General features: G+C 40.6%; 2 protein-coding genes across 5 annotated transcripts; one reads left to right on the top strand and one right to left on the bottom strand.

Moving 5' to 3' along the window:
* The first annotated feature begins 804 nt into the window (after positions 1-804).
* Positions 805-4,411, top strand: dnajc19 (DnaJ (Hsp40) homolog, subfamily C, member 19). Of its 4 annotated transcripts, none has more exons than XM_040127882.1 (6): positions 805-896; positions 2,064-2,115; positions 3,143-3,216; positions 3,403-3,482; positions 3,739-3,809; positions 4,207-4,411. In XM_040127882.1, exons 2-6 carry the CDS (start codon positions 2,073-2,075, stop codon positions 4,281-4,283), a joined length of 345 nt encoding a protein of 114 aa, XP_039983816.1. In that variant the 5' UTR covers positions 805-896; positions 2,064-2,072; the 3' UTR covers positions 4,284-4,411. The 4 variants fall into 4 exon arrangements, with proteins under 4 accessions (XP_039983816.1, XP_039983817.1, XP_039983814.1 ...); XM_040127880.1 differs by lacking the exon at positions 805-896 and adding an exon at positions 1,328-1,612; XM_040127881.1 differs by lacking the exon at positions 805-896 and adding an exon at positions 1,651-1,823.
* Positions 4,412-5,277: 866 nt separating this feature from the next.
* Positions 5,278-18,443, bottom strand: fxr1 (fragile X mental retardation, autosomal homolog 1). The gene is made up of 19 exons (XM_040127975.1): positions 18,341-18,443; positions 15,238-15,290; positions 15,045-15,138; positions 14,878-14,949; positions 14,441-14,589; positions 14,105-14,198; positions 13,817-13,933; positions 12,578-12,748; positions 12,138-12,216; positions 11,712-11,821; positions 11,473-11,559; positions 9,762-9,874; positions 9,577-9,695; positions 9,254-9,347; positions 8,934-9,055; positions 8,580-8,789; positions 8,173-8,250; positions 7,268-7,350; positions 5,278-7,003 (listed from the first exon to the last, which is right to left on the bottom strand). Exons 1-19 carry the CDS (start codon positions 18,389-18,391, stop codon positions 6,812-6,814), a joined length of 2,088 nt encoding a protein of 695 aa, XP_039983909.1. The 5' UTR covers positions 18,392-18,443; the 3' UTR covers positions 5,278-6,811.
* Between the last annotated feature and the right edge of the window lie 1,115 nt (positions 18,444-19,558).

The following is a 19,558-nucleotide window of genomic DNA, read 5'->3' as shown; positions in this document are numbered from 1 at the left end:
GAGTGTAATTTTCCAAAAATGTATTAAAGACTGTCTGATATAAAACTATACAAAGTAGAAAAAAGTTAGGCAATGGTGGATGCCAGTACTTTACTGTTGTAAAATAAAATGCTAACTGAATAAAACGCTGAAATGACTAAGAACAGGTGCTCGGATTAAAACAGTAGGAGTAGTTTAGTCTTAAAATGTCTTGCTGTTTCTGGGTGAAGGTAAACAACGTGTATTGACACTATAATTCCATAAACACTGGGATTCCAGCAGATGCAAGGTAGCATTTGAAGTGTTTGTCGTTTAAAATGTGTAAACGTTTGTATGCTGCCTTCCACTAGCTAACATGAGATAGTTTGCTAAAAACAAAAAACAAAAACAAAAAAACAGCACCTAGCTTGACCACACAGGAGCCCCCGACCAGTTGGAGCAGTTATTTTTGAAGTCGGCAGTCTTGAAATAAAGGAATTAAAATTAGGGTTTAAACCACAACGTTAATGCTAAATTTGAACTTACCGCCAAAAACGTCACGTCAGCTTCCAACATGGAGTAGCACCCCGAAGGTGGGCTAGCTAACACAATTACTCCAGGTGGTAGGTGGGAGTGGGAGTGGGTGTGGGGTGTGGTGTGGCGTGGCGTGGGTGTGGGTGTGGGTGGTGTGGTGTGGTGTGGTGTGGTGTGGTGTGGGGACGCTGGACGTTCAAGTCCGCTTTACCTGGCGTCAATTTGACAGTTTGACCGGGGGAGGGAGCAGCGAGTGTCGAGCTGTTGGGGATCGGTTCTCCGCCCAATCTGGCATCGCCAGGGGCCAAATTTAGTCGCATGTATATATATATATATTCCAGGGGTTTGAACTGCCCGGGAGGCACAGAGGGAGAGAGGCATACGCGGCAAGGATACTGTGGGAGGTGACAAGTTGGCTAGTTGTTGTGTTTTGGTCCACTTATCACACTCAGCAGCCGAAGTGATGCACAGCCGCTTCAGACCACTTCAAAACCCTTAGACACGTACTGCGGCAGTTTGTGTCAAAAACATTTTGTGTGTACGTGTGTGTCGTTTAGGGACACACATGTGCGATACACATATTTTTTAAATTCAGTGTAAAGATAACGACATCTTTACACTTTGCAAAGATATCATTATCTTCGATGTCCATCGCAAATAAACATCCACAAACCCGCTTAGAAAATCATAGAAAAAAAAGACTAACTCCAGAAACTCCCTGTGTTTTTTTTAAGTTTTCTTCATTATCAGAATAATTAAATTATCGTTGTTAGTTAATTCGGCGGATTTCATTTTCCAAGATGTAAACAAATATGGGCTTAAAAATCCAAATCTTGAATTGTAGCCCACATCTTAACTCACTGAGTTCATGGTACCATTATACATTCTGTTTCTTGCAAAAGTTTAATGTACTAATAGTAACACTATCCGAAAGACTGTGGGAAGTCTATTCTGCTCCGACTGGGAAAACTTTTTATCAGTCAAAACTGGCAACAGTGTTTTACGACAGTTCTCTGCTACTTCCGGCATAAACACATGAACCCCCGAGCGACGAGAACATGAGAGGTCAAAAGTTATGATCTTAATCTTTACCGGACACGGAGCATAACACACAGACATGGTAGGTCGGACTTGTTATGTACTGACCGGAAAGGACAATCTGAACATGGTTGCATGCCCAGTAGTCTGCCAGAATGTTGGATAACGTTCATTCCGTAAGGCTAAGCTAACGTTAGCTTCACTGATAGGTGCATGATCCAGCACGACGTGACCAAGACCTAGTCAACGTTTAATTTGCAGCTTTAATCCGCCAGTTTACCACCGTTAACATGGTACGCGGCCACAAATAGCGGTGTGAAATAAATGTTAGCTAAAGTATAGCTTTATGGCTAAAGTTTGGTGTGTAATTGCCGATGTTAGGCTTTGCATTATGCCACAGCTTGATCATGTCCCATTTGTTTACAATGCAACTGTGGTACAGTTTAGCTCGTCGGTGCCGGTGATTTTTCTGTGAATCCTCTTAATGTTTTTGTAATTCTCACGTCTCTCTCTCTCTCTCTCTCTCTCTGCAGGCCAGTTCCATGGTGGCAGTGGGACTGGCTCTGGCAGCAGCCGGATTTGCAGGTAGGTAACTCTAAGCTAATTTGGAAAAGGAAGATTTATCTGTTTTCTGTTATTTAGTTCACCCCCATTATCACCATCATTGAGGGAGGATTCATTGCACGACTGTTGTATTAGACTGCTTTGGGTTAAGCTGGGTGTATCTAATAAACTGTGTGTTTCTTCATCTTGTGCAAAGAACACGAAGGTTGTGCACACCAGATAACAGCGTTGGTCCTTCTTTCCCAAAGAGGACTGCTAGCTTGGACGAAATAATAGCAACACCTATCCATATAATGCACTACAGTTCAGCAGCACCACAAACTACAGCCTCCGAAACGATCACACGGTTGAATCAACACCTCTCTAAAACAACTGCAATAAAAAATGTACATTATAACCATCATGAAGGGAGGATTTATTGCAGGGTTGTTGTATTAGACTGGTTTAGGTTTAGCTAGGTGTACCTAATAAACTGGAAACTGAGTCTGTTTCACCAGCATGCTTCCAGTTACATTACTCGCCCCGACAGAGCAGATTAAAAAAAAAAAAAGTTATTTAAAAAGTTAAACTATGAGCTTGAGGTTTTGACCAATTCCAGAGTTGAGTCCCGTGTTAACACTGTCCTAAGTCAAGTCTGGAGTCCAAATGAGAATAGCAGGTCAAACTACTTCCACTATAATGTTGTCATTGTTATGTGGCTTCTCTCTTTAGCTGTTATCGTTGCTGTTCAACAATTTGTACATTTCTCCAAACAAAGTTTTAAAAATCAGTTTGACAGGGTCAACAAATCTCACTTATGAGGGAAGTGTGAAAGACTTCACAAACTACAGCATGTGAAACAGCTGTCATCAGTTTTTGTTTTTGTTTTTCTACTACAGGTTCTACAGTTCTTTGTACTACACCTCGCCTTTCACAACTATGGGTTTTCTTACGCTATATGAATTTTGATTCTTTTAACCGTGTAGTCAGCATCAGTCTTTAAAATATCAGTTTAGGTGGATTTACCCTTCACTACCACCACTCTTTTTTTTTTTTTATTGTCTCCCAGGTCGCTATGCCATGCAGGCCATGAAGCAGATGGAGCCTCAGGTGAAACAGGCCCTCCAGAGCTTCCCCAAGACGGTAAGAAGGAAAACAAGCCTACAATAATTACATCTCCTAAATGCTAGTATGACATGTGCTTAATACCTCATGATCTCTCGCTTTGCTAACAAACTCATTAAATAACTTTTAATGAGTGATTTTTGCTAGCAGGGATCTGTCAGCACACCCATGGTGGTGAGCTGTTAACTGCGTATGTTGTTGCAGGCCTTTGGAGGCGGGTACTATAGAGGTGGATTTGAACCAAAGATGACCAAGAGAGAAGCTGCCCTTGTTTTAGGTGTCAGGTATGTGGACACTCTTTCCACCACCCAGCACCGTGAAGCCCGTCCGTTAATTAAGTCCACCAGTTATACTGTATTTCACTGTACAGCCAGGATCACACATACAGTATATGTTAATGGTTGGGGTCCTGTCCTGCACATTAGCCCGTCTGGCTATTGTTTGCCACTGTACTCTCCGCTACAGCAGAAAATGTGATAACCACTACTAATCCTACAGATTATTACAATAATGATTCACTGACATACCACTGCTTTTCAGTCCCACAGCCAACAGGAATAAGATCAGAGAAGCTCATAGAAAACTGATGATCCTGAACCATCCAGATAGAGGTGAGTGGAAGCTTTAAGTTTCCCATCGGTTCCTATAGATTTCTGGTGTTGGCTGTAGCTGTACGCTACAACAAAGTACTCAACAGATCCGCAGTACACTGCCCTCGTCTGCTTTGCACACAAGTTTCGTTGTCTTATTTAGACAGGGCTTCTTACCCAAATGATTGTATTTGGGTGCCCAGCAGTGCAGCAGTAAATGTGGAGGTCGCAGTCATTAACAGGTTTTACAGTCAGCTCTAAACGGGAAGTGTAGAGGATTCAAGATGTGGTGGTGTAAACACTGTATCTAGCATGGCTGCAAAGTCCAAGATTTGTAATTTTATCCTTACACAAGTTCAATAAAATTTCATGAAATGTAACCATGGACATAATGTGTTTGTGTGTCTCTCTAACACAGGTGGATCTCCGTACCTGGCAGCAAAGATAAATGAGGCGAAGGATCTGATTGATGGCCAGACAAAGAAACAGCACTGAAGATGCTGGTGACAGAAATGGGATTTCACACTGCTCTTACTCGTGCTGTTGCACTGATTGACTTGAGCGAGTAACAGACTTTTCTAACTGATTGTTCTCGAATAAAATCACACTGTACAAATTGTTAATGGAACTCTCCCTCGTTATTAACTTATATTTTAATTGTACTTAGGGTACTTTTCAGCGAATGTTAGGTCTAAGGTGGTTTTCCCCGTGACAGGAACTTTAAATAATAGATTTGCATTTTTTCAAGTCTGTGTTAAAACAGCGCTCACATTTCCGTGCTGTATGTACATGACAACAGTTATTATTCGCTTTGAATTTTCCACTAGTAACGCTACAGGTTTTGAGGATACCACTTGATTTGACTTACTCAAACTGCTGAGGCATCACATCAGCTTTTGGTAATTTTACATAGAATGACGACTTTAGATTTAGTCCAGTCACCTTCCGTCCATTGTGGTCACAAAGACTCTTCCAGTGTACGTATGGGCTAACGAGTATTGTTTTTAAGACAAACTCGAAATACGCTCTCCATAATCTCAAAAATGGATATGGTAGAAATGCACTGCTGATCTCCACATTTTTCAATTTTGTAGCTTGATGAATGTAATTATTCGATGGGTAATGACGTGAAACGACTGAAATGTGTTAAACTGAAAATGCTCCTGTATAGTGATGTGACAGCAACAGAGCACCATTTTTGCATGGGATCTGTACAAGTTATGTCATGTTGCTTTTCGTAAGAGAGCCAGACACAGTTGGGTTTTAGATCTACACGGAAGATCAAGTTTATTTAAGAACTACCTGCATACAAAACATATTGCACATCAACCAATCAGAACGATCCTTAAAAAAAAAAAAAAAACAAAAACAAAAAAAAAAAAAAAAAACATACTGGATGTCACAACTCTCAGTAGTCCAAATTATCATTTGTCTCCAAAATATCCCCTAGGTAATGTGGTTTAGTGTCAAGAAAAAGAAGAGCTCCTTATTTTTTTTTTGTTTTTGTTTTTTTTTAAATACTGTACATTTTTTTTAAAATAAATAAACCAAATAAATCTCCTTCCTTAATGGAACAGTCATGACCAGTTTCCAGCCAGCCAGTCTATGGAAGAACCATGAAAATGACATCGTTGTCACCTGGGCTTGGTTTTTCAGAAACATCTCAACACCAGGGTAGTCTGGTTCTTACCGCTCCAATAGGATTTCTGCAAAAGGGGCTGTTCACCTCAAAGATGTGGCAAATGCACTTTAAATCTCTGTTGATTTCATTGGATTTCTGGGAGGAAAGCGCTTCACTATCCCTTTTGTCATATTTGATGAAACCGCCCAATGTTTAGCAATGAGATGTTTCCAGGAAACCCAGCACTGGTGGCTACATCTCTGTCCAGCACTAAACAGCAATAGGCCAGTTTCCAGACTCAACTACAATCAACTTTTTAAAACAAAAAAAAAAAGGTTATGTTTCAGTGCATTGAAAACAACTCTTCTACTGTTTGTTTCTTTTCCAGACACTCCATAGTAACATTTCTTCTATGACCAAAGTGGTTGCATATTGAAAAACAAAGCAGCTAATGTCAAACTCCTCAACAGATATATATATAAAGGATAACTGGACTCATTTGCCCCACAAACATTAAGAATAGACACACCTGATTTTTAAAAAGATATCCCTCTGAAATCCTTGCAGGGTCTTTCAGTGTTAGACTGCACCTGCATACAGTGCCATACGGGTACATATAGCACAAGGAGACAGCTCATTAGGTTCAACTGTGGCAGGTGAAGGCAACCAAGTCACACAGAGAAAGGATTTCGGATGGTGTGCAGAGCCAGGCAACAACATGTTGAATCTACTCTCAAGGCACAACAGCTGATCACATGTATGTCCAACATACTCGGGTTTCCAACAAACCTATCTGCACTGTGGTACTGCTCATGCAGAACATTTAAGTTACAAACTACTTCAGATGCACAAAACATCCTGAAAAAAGGTTGTGGAAGCATCCTTCTGAGTCCACCTGGTAAAAGGCAGACTTTTTTTTTTTTTTTTTTTTAATTCTAAAACCCTGCTATGATATTATTTATACCAATTTAAAAAAAAAAAAAAAGAACTGCTGCATTCATACCACAGTATGGATTTGAGTGGAATCCCTGCCTGCGTTTTATAAATACTGCATTCAGCCCAACCTCTCCCTGAGCTCTCAATGAAGAGTGGACTGAAAAGTACAGTTAAGTAGAGATGTCTATAAGTCTGTGTGTTTGACTATCTTTGGCAAGCTCATACAGGAAGATCTATTGTAAAAAAAAAAAAATTAAAAATAAAATGGATAGTTGGACAGAACACGTGGGGGGGGTTCAGACCTCTAAAACTTGCTCAGTAAAACAGGCTTCAAATATTTGTAAAGTAAAAAAAGAACAGTGCTTGTTGTATTTAATTCTAAGGCTGCTCTAGAGACAGTGAGATTCATTTAAGTGCAGCCAAAGAAGTTCAAATATTTGAAACCATTTCCTGTGCCGGTGTCTGACTAGGAGAGTCCGTTAACAACAGGTTCCGGGTTCGAGTCCTCCTTGTAGGAGACTTTGGCAGGCCTCTCGGCGGAAGACCTGGGAGCTCTGGTGGTATTGCTGCCTTCACTGTCGGCGGCATTGTTGTTGGAACCATTGGTGGTTGCCGGAGCAGACTGCGGGCTGTGCTCAGCGATGGCATCCACCTCGGCCTGATGAGAAATGTGGGACAAACAGGTAAAGCACCTCTATTGGATTCAAAAAAAAAAAAAAAATCACCATTAATTAGCCAGGAAAAAGCCTTTACATTCAGAAGTAAGAAAAAAAAATTTAGGTTAAATTAAAAAAGTTTAATAATTGATGGTCAGGCACCAAGAGCAGACAGACCTAAAGAACTTTTAAGGAAGGAGACTTTGTAAAGGTTGTAAACTCTGGTGTGCCAACAATTTGTTAACACATGACATTTAAGTACTGACCTCATCCTTGTTTTTCTTAGGGTCGTCGGTGGTCATCTGTCTACTCTGAGACTCAGCCCTGGATATGTAGTCAGCCACAGTCACTATACAGACGAGACAACAGAGAAAAGGAAACTATTGGTAAAATAAAGGGACAGAAGCCAAAATGCTGGTAGAGTCTATTTCGGCAAATCTGTCCCAGCTGTTCGGAACTTCAGCACAATTTTCGACTGATCATCTCTCACTCCCTGTAGATTAGTAGAACACAAATGGTGGCAGTTGCAATGTGAGGAATTTTCACACCTGTGCACACCTGACCAGTCACTGTGGAAAGCAAGCATGGTTCTCAGTTTTCAGAGAGTTACAAGAATTTGGCGGCACAAAGCAGACCCTGTCTGATTTGTCTGAGAGGAGCTTTTCACTAATTTTAGACTCAACAAACATTACAAAAAATTGTGTTACGGTTAAATTTGCTGTGACACACCACACAACTCAGGACTGACACTGGTGTAAATGACAAAACATAAACAAGTCGTGGCCGAGTTATCAGTTAAGGATTAGGGTGCCTATGAAATAACACAAGACGCAGGGAAGATGCATACTTACTGTCTGCGCAACACACCAAGTTTGGGCACTCTAAAACAACTAACTTTGTTAGAGAATGCTCTTTTACAGTATTAAGATAACAATCCCCGTAACTGCATGTGTCATTATAAGCCAGTCAGTCCACCAGCCACATTTGATTATTTAGTATAAGTCAATGAGGACAAACCACAATCAGTTACCAGATAATTAGGTATTTCTAAACGTTTTGTTTAGTATGTTGGTGAACACACACACAAACACCAGGCCTGGTGCACAACTTTTTAGATATGCCATTCAGAGCGATGACCGGGGGAGGGCGCGCCGGAGGTTGCCATGGTTACCTGGCTGCCTCTCCTCGGGCAGGCGGATGCGGCGACGTCGACTACGGTTGCGACGCTGAGGTTTAGTTTCCACGTCATCTAAGGGGGTTGGGTCATCACAAAGAGAGCGATTTGGGGCTTAATTTGCCTTTAAACTGCACTGGCGTCTTTCACACTTAAAATGGGAAGTGATGCACTGCTGCACATTCTGGACACCTCTGACAGCTAACAACAGCAGTTAGCTCTGATAAAAACATTCAGAGCCTCCCTGAACAATACAGTACGACAGACTTTCTTGCTTAAGCGCTGTTTTTCACTACCCTATTAAGAAAAAATGCACTGTACACACTGTTTGACTTTATGTGTGTGAAAGTGTGTGTATGAAGAAGTTTGTAAAATTATCTTCCCAAATCATGTGGCTTCCATACCTATTCCATTCTCACTCATCGAGGCGTTGTCCGACTCGCTCATGCCATCCATCAGCGTGGCGTCCTCGTCTGTTCTGCGTCGCCGAGACCTTCTGCGGCGGTTTGCAGGCAAGATGGACTCGCTGGCATCTGTATCAGCCGTCTGGTCTGTCTCCGTGTTAGTCTCCAGGACTGCATAGGCATGGTTATCCTCGTGGTCCTGAGGCCCTGCTGCAGAGTCAGGATCAAATTCACAAACAGGTTAGAGTTAGATGTATATTTGAATAAAACCTACTGTTAAGACAAGACTTTTACAGGAGAAAGGTGCGTCTTTGTTCCTCTCTAAACTGTATGTCCTCTTATAGTGAATTTTACCAGAACTGTTGCTGTATCCTCTTCCTCCTCCTCTTCCCCTTCCTCCAGGCCCTGCGCGGCCTCTGCCGGGTCCTGGCCTCCTGCGACCATCTCTCTGCGGTCGCAGGCCTCTCTCCCTCTCCCTGCAGGTCAGTCAAGCAATCATTCAAAAATCTCACACTAAACACTTAGTGCAAAAGCAAATGGAATACATAGTATTGCCACTGCCAAATCGAATCCTACGTAACACTAGATTTTGGGGATAACACAACTTCTATTGACGGCAGATGAACATGTTTGTATATCTTTGGGTTACATTGTTTAAAAAAAAAAACATTCACCTGTCCTGGTCCTCTCCAGCCAGGGACCAGTCACTGAGTTCATCCCTGCGCTCTGAATCGGTCTCAGAGGCGTTTGACTGCTCTGAATTGGTGCCTGAAATCAAGCAGACATGAGAGAAGACAGAGACATAGGCACAAAGAAAAGTTAGTCAGGTGCCATCATACCGGGGCACTGCGAGATCTTTCTTTTTGCCCAGACTCCTGCACTATTTTACTTCTGACTTCTTGCAAAGTGCTACATTCTTGCATAGACTATTTTAACACAGTATCTGGCAGCATAATAAATTGATTTTATAATATTTGGTTTTAAAAAAGGTGCCTACCATATCCAGTGCTGTAGCTGTGGCCTCTGCGCCCACGGCCACGACCGTTGTAGGAGCGACTGCCATGTAAGGAGGATGAGGAGGCATTGGCACTGCTGTCTGTATTATACCCTCCTCCTCTCTCTCCCCTCTCCCCCCTCTCCCCTCTCTCTCCTCTGTCTCCTCTCTCTCCTCTGTCCCCCCGCTCTCCTCTCTCTCCTCTCTCTCCTCTCTCCCTGTCAGCTGGTCGGTGACCCTGGGTGATCTGACGTAACTGTTCGTCAATCTGCATCCGCTCCAGACGAAGCTGCTCAACCTCCTATAGGGGAAAAAGAAATAAGGGAAATTGAAAAAATAAAGAGGGAGAAATTCAGATAAAAGGAAAAGCAAGAAACAGAAAACATGTGATTATAATTTTTTTGTATTTCATAAAATCAAGCAAATCTCTGAGAAATGTTTTTTTTGAAGGGTCATCACTGGATACACATGCATAATCTTCATACACACATCTACATCACATCCAGTGTGCCTTGTGTTGCTTATTCTGAATCTTGCTAGGCTGGTTCCCTGTGTATAATCCACAATCTGCCTCAGCTCTTCGTCTAGCTGCTGGCCCTCTGCAAGAAGCTCCAGCATGTCCTATACACAGCGCAAAACAAAACACACACAAAGCACCGACACAGCACCGAACATGCAGACAGCACAGGACAAACACACACATACATACATAGTGCAAAATATATACACAGCAAAATACACACCACAAAGCAGCAAAGTGATTATCTATAAAGATTATCAGGAGTTTGATTCATATTAAGGGCATTCACAATAAATAAAAAAATCATAACAATAATGAAACAATAATCAGGTATTTCCTCAAGAAAATTTATTAGACTTACTTTACTAGAGGTGGTAATAAAATGTGTGTTGACCTGGTAAGTACTGAAAACTTCAAGTCTGGCAATGGTCAAATTTCAAACTAACTGCAGTTCCACGCACTCCTTGCACCTCTCTTCTCGTGCAGTGGGCCTTTTCCTCACTGTGACTGTGACTGATTAAGCTGTTATCCTCATTCTTGGAATGAACTCAAAAGGACTTGTTTTTCCTGACGCTGCCACACGTTGCTTTGATTTATTTAGAGCAAAACCTACAATGTGATCAATCGATCACTGTCATCTCGCGAGCTGAGTCTGACAGATCCCGACGCTTTTTAATCTCACGTTTAATGTAGTGACTAGATGATGGCCAAAAACAGTAGCCACTCATAAAATATATGGCTTCTGTTCTTCCCCGACCAAGTTAAGTATTCTATTTAATGCAAGCATATAAAATTTTTATGGTGTCAGCAGAGGTGGTCTTTCTTTCAGGAAAGGCAGCCGCCTCTACTATGAAGTACATTGATAATCCTTTTATTTACCGCATATAAACATGTTGTAAATGTTTTTGCATTCGGTTCAAGGTTTCCCAATGTGTTTATTATTCATATTAAATGATACATATTATTACTGATTGGTTTTACATACTCCCACCATCAGATATCACTTTGACTACCTGCACAGCACAAAATCCAAGCAGTGTTACTGTTTAGACTTCAGCAACGATTATGAAGCAGAGTAGACATGCTGTTAGCCAAGTAAATGTCACTAAGGCCTTATGCATGCAGATTACTACAACATGTGCCCAATTCAAGCACCATTTCATGCTGCCAAATGAATGAGACACTGGTTGGCAGGGATGGGCATTAAAAGGCTGCCTGAAATGGCTGTGAATTGAAGCTGTGGCACTGATCGCTAGCAAAGGATTGGCAAAAAAAAAAAAACATACACAAACATGCTTCATAAACTAGCCCTTTAACCCTGTTCAGCACACTCACACGCTCACATGCTCACACACACACACACACACAGGTGTCCTTACATTGAGGTAAGAGATGTGGTACTCCAGCAAGACCTGAACATTGCCAATACTCTCCTTAGTTCCGACAAAGGTGAAGGGGACCATTCCCTGTGTCAACAAAACACAAAAACACAGCGCACATGTTAGTATGGGACTGACTAAACCATCGTCTGTACAGAGGTATGAAACTGATGACACTTGTCCCTACGCCTCAAGCAGCTTTATCAGCTGCAGTAGACATGTTGCAGTTGCAGGCTTACTTCCTGTCGGGGCTGCTTGGTGTCGTTGTCTCCTTCTATCCGGACCCTCACCACACCAGACTTGTCCACAATCTCCTGGATGACCTTACCATTCTTACCGATAACTTTGCCTGGGGACACACAGCAGCAAACAGATCATAAGGGGAAACAGTAACAATGAAACACAGTTGAAGGTCAAAAAGCTGATGAACTAGTCAAACTGAAAGCGCTTTAAAATGGAGTACATTGTGGTATATGAAGGATTCCCGCATTTTGAGAAACTGTGCTGTTATTTTACATTTACACCAGTAGTGTCATTATTATCAAATGACTGTCCTGCAATGTATCACGAATGAGCAACTCATTTTCAGCTACCCTGTGACTGCCGCTAGTAAACAGACGTTTCGGGGTTTTCCAAGCTCAAGCAGGAAATGTGTGTCTACATACCAACAAGGTTCCTTGGCACCTGGACAGAATCCTCCAGAAACTCCAGGTAGCTCCTTGCCTTCTTCACAGCCTCTGTTGTCTAAGAGACAACACAGAGATACTTTGTCTATCATTATATTATATTATTTTATATTATATTATATTATTCATTCAGCTATCACACATGCATAGTCGGCAGTAAGCATTTGTATGTTCCAGTTACAATTAGCACAGTCAGCTTCCAAATACAGTAACTAAATCGAAACGAAATATTGGTCAAATCCACTGAAAATAACAAGAATGCAACATGTACACCCTGTACCACACACACCCCTGCTTGTTTCAGTACGTACACAAGTTCAAATATGTCCACACTGTCAACTGTTTCTGGTAATTCATTCCCTTTCCTCATCATCGCTACACTCATGCCTCCAGCACCACCCGGGCAACCACCACCATACCTCCCCATAAATCCTGAAAGTGCCAGTCTCCTCATCCAGCTCAATGGCAGTGACGCCGGGAACTTTCCGAGCTTGCTGGATGTTGCTGCCGTGGCTGCCGATGGCCAGGCCCATCAAATCCGGTCTCACCATAAATTCCTCCTGGAAGGATGACACCAGCTGCCTAGAGCTCTAAAAAAAAAAAAAAAAACAGGTTGATTTGTAGTTATTTAATCTTTTGAAAAGTTAATCTGTTGGTTTTAATTAAATCATAATCCGTCAACCTCATTTTATAGCCCAGAAATGATGGAACAAAAATGATCAAAATGAGATCTAAATGATTGAAAGAGTCAAAAATGTTGTTATTCATCTTTTAAAAAGCTAGCTTAAAAGAATTCATGCCCATAACACATATTGCTTCCTTAATACTCAACTCTTCCTTTCCAGGAGAATAAGTGTTTTTCTATAAATCTGTAAGAAACTCCACAACAAAGACAACTATCCTGCTATTCTTTCCTACAAACTCGTCTGCCATTACGTTTTCCTCTTTCCTCTTTTTAGGACAAAATGAGTTAAAATTATTTGAATATCAGGTAACACTTTATTGTTCGTCCCCCTATTTAGCTTTTAAAGGCGGCCTATAAAGGTTTGATAAATGTTACTAGAATGTTGTGCACAGATGTAAGTGTTTATTAGTGTATTTGTGAACAACTGTAACTCCACCTGGGCACACATTAGTGGAGGCTGCTGTGTAAACAGATAATAGAAGTGGGTATAGAAAACCACAGCTGTAATAATATAAAATATGTCTTTATAGGAGAGAAGTTATCATCGTTGATGAATACTTAAATTAAAAACACTTAAAAATGTCTTTATATCAGCTTACAACAACACTGTAGTGTGTTGTGACCCATTTATTATATGATCGTATGCTGCTTATAAATGCTAAATAGGGCGTCTTGAAGTTAAGTGTTACCATTTAAATATCATTTAAATATTAGTCCAAATTTTTTGTATGCCACAGGCCAGCTTTGAGCAACATCATAAGTTGTCTTCAGTGTTGTTTTAGTTAACTTCTTGTGGTATGTGACCGTATAACTACTAAACTCCCTTCACATTAAAATTGGGACTAACTGACTTTAAAATTATCCGGTCGAGGATACCATCTGCGCTATCTCCAAGGGTGCTGAGCTGCCAATGTGACCGCCACAGGCAGGTCATCACAGTAACTAAACCATGGCGTTTTTGTTACCAGCTGACCTCCAAGTGTTTTGTAGCTTCCTGGTTGCGTGACATTAGCAGCAGTTTGGTCCTGAGGCTGCGCAGGTGCATGTCACTCAGCAAAGACACACGCTTCACTGTCGTCTCATTGGTGGACTTAACAGACACACACATAGACACAGACACACACGCACACAAACACGAAATAAAAGACAGAATTATTAATACTGAGCTGCTTCTTTGTTGATGATGACTAAAAAGAAAACAAATAGCTGAGTCATCCGCTATACAAACATACTGACCACAGGATTAAAGCAAAACAGTTACCACAATCACTAGCTGGCTGGTCTCAGGGCAGTATGAGATGCGACAGGCTCCCACGGCTTTCTTGAAGTCCTTATGGGCGTTCTCATTCTGGCATCTATGATCCAAGAGCAATTTAGTACTTTAAACAGTCAAATCCTTAACAAATTATTTACCCCTACATCTGACATACAGCTGACAGGGAAATGTCAGAGAAATGCAAAGCTCTCAAAGTATAGATGTGTGAGTCCTGCGATACACCATTTTTAAAGTATGTATCACTGATTGTGAAGAGTGCATGCACGTGACTTTATGACTTGTCCAAAACTGCTGCTGTTGGTGTAAACCTGCTGTACATACGCTTCTTGTAGATCCTGAGGAACAGGGACAGTGCACTTGTGAAAGGAGTTCTTGGTGATGGCCTTGTTGGTGTTGACTGGACGCAGGCGCTCAAAGGTCACTATCTCGTTGTAGGTGGCGTCGCAGGCTGCGTACTCAATCACATAGAACTGAAAATACAGACAGGTTCAGTGTTTGAAATAAAACCTACAGACACCAAAATTAATTAATTTTAGCATTTTGATTATTTAGCAATTATGACAATAGTGAAAAGCAGGTTTCCAACTGGCACTTTAATGAAAACAACAAAAACAGTATTTTAGCTGAAATATTTGTAAATTTTAATAATATACTGCTAAAACAAAATATTCGAAAAAATTTAATTTTGTTAACATTAATTTTCATGTAAATATTGAGTGTGTAGTGTAGAAATTGGCTTCATAAGGATAAATACTAACATCTCCCTTCATCATGCGAACTTTAGCCAGCCACCAACCACAGGGCTCCTGTTCATTGGCTCTGGAGAGGATCTGCCAGGAGATTAAGACAGTAAGACACCAGCAGAAAGGGACAAGTAAGGAAAAGACAAAAGAAAAAAAGGGGACTGTTTGTGTGTCCTCCTCACCTCCACCTCCTCGCCCTCTCCAATCTCCTTCTTGGCGTCAGCGGGCGGTGGCAACCTGACTTCACTGAAGGGCACCTGGCGTTCTGGCTGCCAACTGAAAATAAAGACAGTGATATCTTACCTTGTTTAAACATGATAGTCGTACATTTGGCTTAATGTTTTAAACCGGGCATGGTTTGAAAGAAAAACTCACTTGTTCTCAAAGGCAATGGTGAGAGAGTCATCGTGGATATCTTTCACAAAGCCCTGCGGGACAGACAGAGACACAGACAGGGATAAACACATAAGAACATGATAGCTGACTGAAATGAAGAGCGACCTATTTAAATTACGCTGACTACGTAGGACATAAAGAATACAGGAGCTGAATTTGATTCTCTAAAACAGTTCTTAACTTCCTACATACAAATAATTTACACACGATAATTTGCACATACTGCGAGGTACAGAGCAGCGTGATCTTCAATGAAAGTCCATTAAAATGTGAAACATGTCGCACGACTGCTACTAGTATACCGTAGAAAGTGTTTTTGGCTATCTTGCCTTCATCAGGGTGGTGTCAGAGGGTGTTTCCTTATACACAAAATAATATGTTTTCTTTTAGTTGATATAGAAATGTGTACATAAGAGTAACACAGCTAAGAGTAAATATAGTATTTTGTTATAAAAGTATCTTTTATATTGTGATTTTGTAGAGCTGCAGCAATTAAATAATCAGCAACTACTTTGATAATCGATTAATTGTCATATGTGCTTGAAAAATATCTGAAACAAACATCTGCTGGTTCCAGCTTTCCTTCGTGATGATGTTCTACTTTTCTCCATTTTATGTGAACATAAATTTAGTATCTTTTGGGTTTTGGACTGTTGGCTGAATAAAACAAGACATCTGAAGATATCACCTTTGACTATAGCAAACTGTAATGGCCATTTTTACCATTTTGTGACAATTTATAGACTAAACAATGAATCTATAATTCTAGAAAATAATCAAAATTAATCGACAATTAAAATAATCGTTAGTTGCAGCCTTATTACTTTGTATACTTAGTATCTTTGGAGATTTATAATTCACATGACTAATCAATGGATTGTTTATAAGGAAACCAAAACAAACCCAAACACCACCCTGATGAGGATGGTGTGGACTGGAAACCAGGTTTGCGATGTGTTTTCATTTTTAAGAATATAAATATATCCAGACGTGTTCACTGGAAGAACAGAGCATCAGTTTATACATGCTCAGCGGTATGTAAAGTGCACACTAATGCCTTGATATAGCTTGCCATTAAATCTTGCGTCTTAATGTATATTAAGACTTAGTAGTGTTAATAACAGCAAGTTCTGTTGATTCACAGAGTAACCAAAATACTGTTTCTGTTTCAGATTTCATTTCTCAGTGCTTTGAGCACTATAAATAAAATCCCACTCACATTCAATTTAGTAAGGAAGTGGAATAAGCCTCAGTGGTAGATAACTCAAAGCCTGGGCAAATAAACTAAAACTATCTGCATGGCTTGACACCACCGAGGGATGAGGGAATTTTTTAGGGGTAACGTGGGTGTGCTGTGTTGGTACAAGCCATGTGTAACATGCCAAAAGTGACTTAACTGGTATTTGTAATTCAAGGGCACGCTATTAAGTGCCAAAGCGTGCAGCACAAAGGAAGCTGAGTACATTCATGTCTACTGTCTTTTACAGATTATCAATTCACTTTTTGCTATTGCTTGGTTAATGAAAATACAGCAATTTAAACAATTTCCTAGGTAGACTGGAGTCCAAAAAAATCCTGTTATGTAAAGCTGTCAAAGGATAAGGCTGGTGATATCCTATATTTTGCTTATTGTCAACAAATACCATAAAATGAACAAAACCAACATGATTTGTATCCTGCTAACAAGCTCCATTGTTGTCCAAAAACAACACATCAATGAGTGTTATGTTCCCCCGTAATCATAAACACAGTCACTGTAGTTAATTTTAACTCATACTCGTTGCAAAAACAAGGGCACCTAGTATTAATCCACAGCTGAAAATAATACCATATTCACTATGTACTTCTATTTGAGTTATGTTTGCTAAAAACTACAACGCCGTTTTAGGAAATTGCTGAACCCTTTTTTTTTTTTTTTTTTTTTTAAATTTAACTGTAATCTGCGATTCAATTTTCAAGATTTATATCCTCACAAGGTACCAACGGGCTCAGTGCTGATTGCTACAGAAAGGGTAGGAAAGTAGGAAAGAACTGAGAACTATAGAAAACTATCGTTGAATTTGGTCTTTTAATAGTATTTGATGATCTAAAAAAAACATCCTTTTACAGGACCACTGATATTACACAGTCCTATAACTCAAGAGCTTTAGCCTGGACAAATCTCACAAAGCAGGGTGGTGGAGAAAGTGACTCATGGGGCCTGAATTGACACAGAACTGCAGGGGGGAGAGGTGCAATCTGAGGAAGAGAGGTGAGGCGAGGAGGGAGAGGTAAGAAAGAAAAGAAGGAATCAGTCCACCAAAGGAGATGAGAGAAAGAGAAGAGGAAGAAGATGGGAAGAAAAAGAGACGGGACTGTTACTTTAGGCAGCAAGTCTAGAAATAGCTTATACATCTGCGGTATCAGTGACCCTCTCCTGACATGCCAGCCGGTCAGGATTGACAAGGAACAGCTGGCTCACACATACACATACAAAAAATAGCTTGGGTATGATGCGGTATCAAATAATAGACAGCGACAGACAGACAGACGTACAGTTCAACCAGAAATCACTGTCATAACTCGCCAAAATGCCTCTTAAACATCGCATACTTTAATGAGATAGCTATAAGTCAAGTCCAAGAGCGATCAAAATATCTTATAAAACAGTTACACAACTCCAACAACCGGAGAAATTACATAGTGATCCACAGTTGCACAGTTTCACTTTAGCCAGATCTATTGACGTCAACTAGCACGTTAGCTAACTTTTAGCTCCGGGAAGCTGCGACAAAACGTCAAGCAAAATGAATATTAGCTTTTATCGGTTTTAAATTCCAGTTATCGCTGACAAAGTCGTGTTTATTTCACTCTTTGTGTAAAGAAGGTCGCTAAAAAAGTGACACAATGCGCAGACTGTCGAGCGACGCTAGCTTAGCCAGCTAATTCTGGCTAGCATAGCTAGTACGAGCTAATGACAAGCAGTTAACAGGTTTCGGAGCAAGTCGGAACATGACTCCTTAGTCCTTGAGACTTAAACTAACATACTGCACCGTGTGACCGGCTATCGTGTTTGAGGGTGACTTGATAAGCCGGTATTTACCTTGTAATAAGCCCCGTTGGAGCCACGGACCTCCACCGCCAGTTCTTCCATATTGGACACGCAAAGGATGTTGGGACGACAGGTGCTCCTTAAAGCATCCGGAGAGAAGTCCGGACAGGTGAGAGGTGACCGCTTCGGGGTAGGTTCGGTGCTATGTTTACCGTGTCCGCCTACAATACAAATATGCCTAAGTCTTTTTTTTTTTTTTCTTTAAAGTTAGAATGTGTTTAGCTGTGCTGGGAGCTCAGTAAACTGTCCACTCGTCATTTGTTGCTGTGTTTGAGAGAAATAAGCATCAATCTGCCGGAGAGTTTGGTGGAATTGTTTGCCTTAAAAGCAGAGCTGTGGTGGAACTGAGGGGCCCAGGGCCCCAACAGGGGTAGGGCCCTGAAAAAAAGCCTGGAATTAAAAGTTTAGTTATAACTCCCATTTATTAATTTTACATTGTTGGCATTTTAAATAAACGGATATTGTTATGTTGTCTGTTAAAATTTTGACCAAGTTTGACAGACACTTCTAAAACAATATTAGAGCCTCTCTGTGTTTAAGAGTGATATAATGACGATAATAATAATCTTTATCTGTAGAGCACTTTTCAACACTCAACTTACAGTGTGCTTCACACAGGGCAGCAAATTTAAAAAAAACAAAACAAAGACAAAATCGAGCTACAGTGTCCTACGACAGGACAGCAAATTAAAATCAAAATCATACCAAGTCCAGTGATGTAAGAAAAAAGAAATTATGAAAGGGGGATTAAAACTGACGAAAATACAAATAAAATAAAGTAAAAACCCAAATAAAATTAGGATAGGTTCTCCGATAAAAGTATGTTTTAAGAAGGGATTTAAAAGACTCAGCCAGCCTGGTTTGCTCAGGTTCTAATGCTCTGTTTTTGGTCCTAATACTGGAGCAACCTTTTTTGTACCTACAGTATATGGATTGTGCCTTAAGGTTTTCTAAAGTTGTATTATGTTACTGCTGTGCAACAGAGGGGGCTAGCGCTTGCTGGAAACCAATTCTCCTTACTTGTGCAAATAAAACACAATCCCAGTGAAGTCTCACGCGGATGTCTTTTATTCTGAAATCCAGTAATCCTTTCTCGGCGTAGGAGTCAGAGTAAGATGACTTTCCACCCATGTCTTTGAAGATGTAGAAAAAACCGTGACAAAAGTAAAATTATTTATGTTGTAAGACGTCATAGTGAAAGCGTCTCAA

The sequence above is a fragment of the Xiphias gladius genome, chromosome 6 (assembly GCF_016859285.1).
Source record: "Xiphias gladius isolate SHS-SW01 ecotype Sanya breed wild chromosome 6, ASM1685928v1, whole genome shotgun sequence".
In the NCBI taxonomy this organism is placed as follows: Eukaryota; Metazoa; Chordata; class Actinopteri; order Istiophoriformes; family Xiphiidae; genus Xiphias; species Xiphias gladius.
Note: the sequence above shows the minus strand (reverse complement) of the source record. Positions and strands in the feature narration are given on the sequence as shown.

What these genes read in the sequence shown, in the direction of transcription:
- fxr1 (XM_040127975.1), bottom strand. Translation starts at nt 18,391, where the DNA reads ATGGAAGAACTGGCGGTGGAGGTCCGTGGCTCCAACGGGGCTTATTAC. An exon ending in GAGAGGGCGAGGAGGTGGAG is followed by an intron (nt 14,950 to 15,044) that starts GTGAGGAGGACA and finishes ATCTCCTGGCAG; the next exon opens with ATCCTCTCCAGAGCCAATGA. An exon ending in CCAAGCAGCCCCGACAGGAA is followed by an intron (nt 11,560 to 11,711) that starts GTAAGCCTGCAA and finishes TTGTTGACACAG; the next exon opens with GGAATGGTCCCCTTCACCTT.
- dnajc19 (XM_040127880.1), top strand. An exon ending in GGCAGCAGCCGGATTTGCAG is followed by an intron (nt 2,116 to 3,142) that starts GTAGGTAACTCT and finishes ATTGTCTCCCAG; the next exon opens with GTCGCTATGCCATGCAGGCC. An exon ending in GCCCTTGTTTTAGGTGTCAG is followed by an intron (nt 3,483 to 3,738) that starts GTATGTGGACAC and finishes ACTGCTTTTCAG; the next exon opens with TCCCACAGCCAACAGGAATA.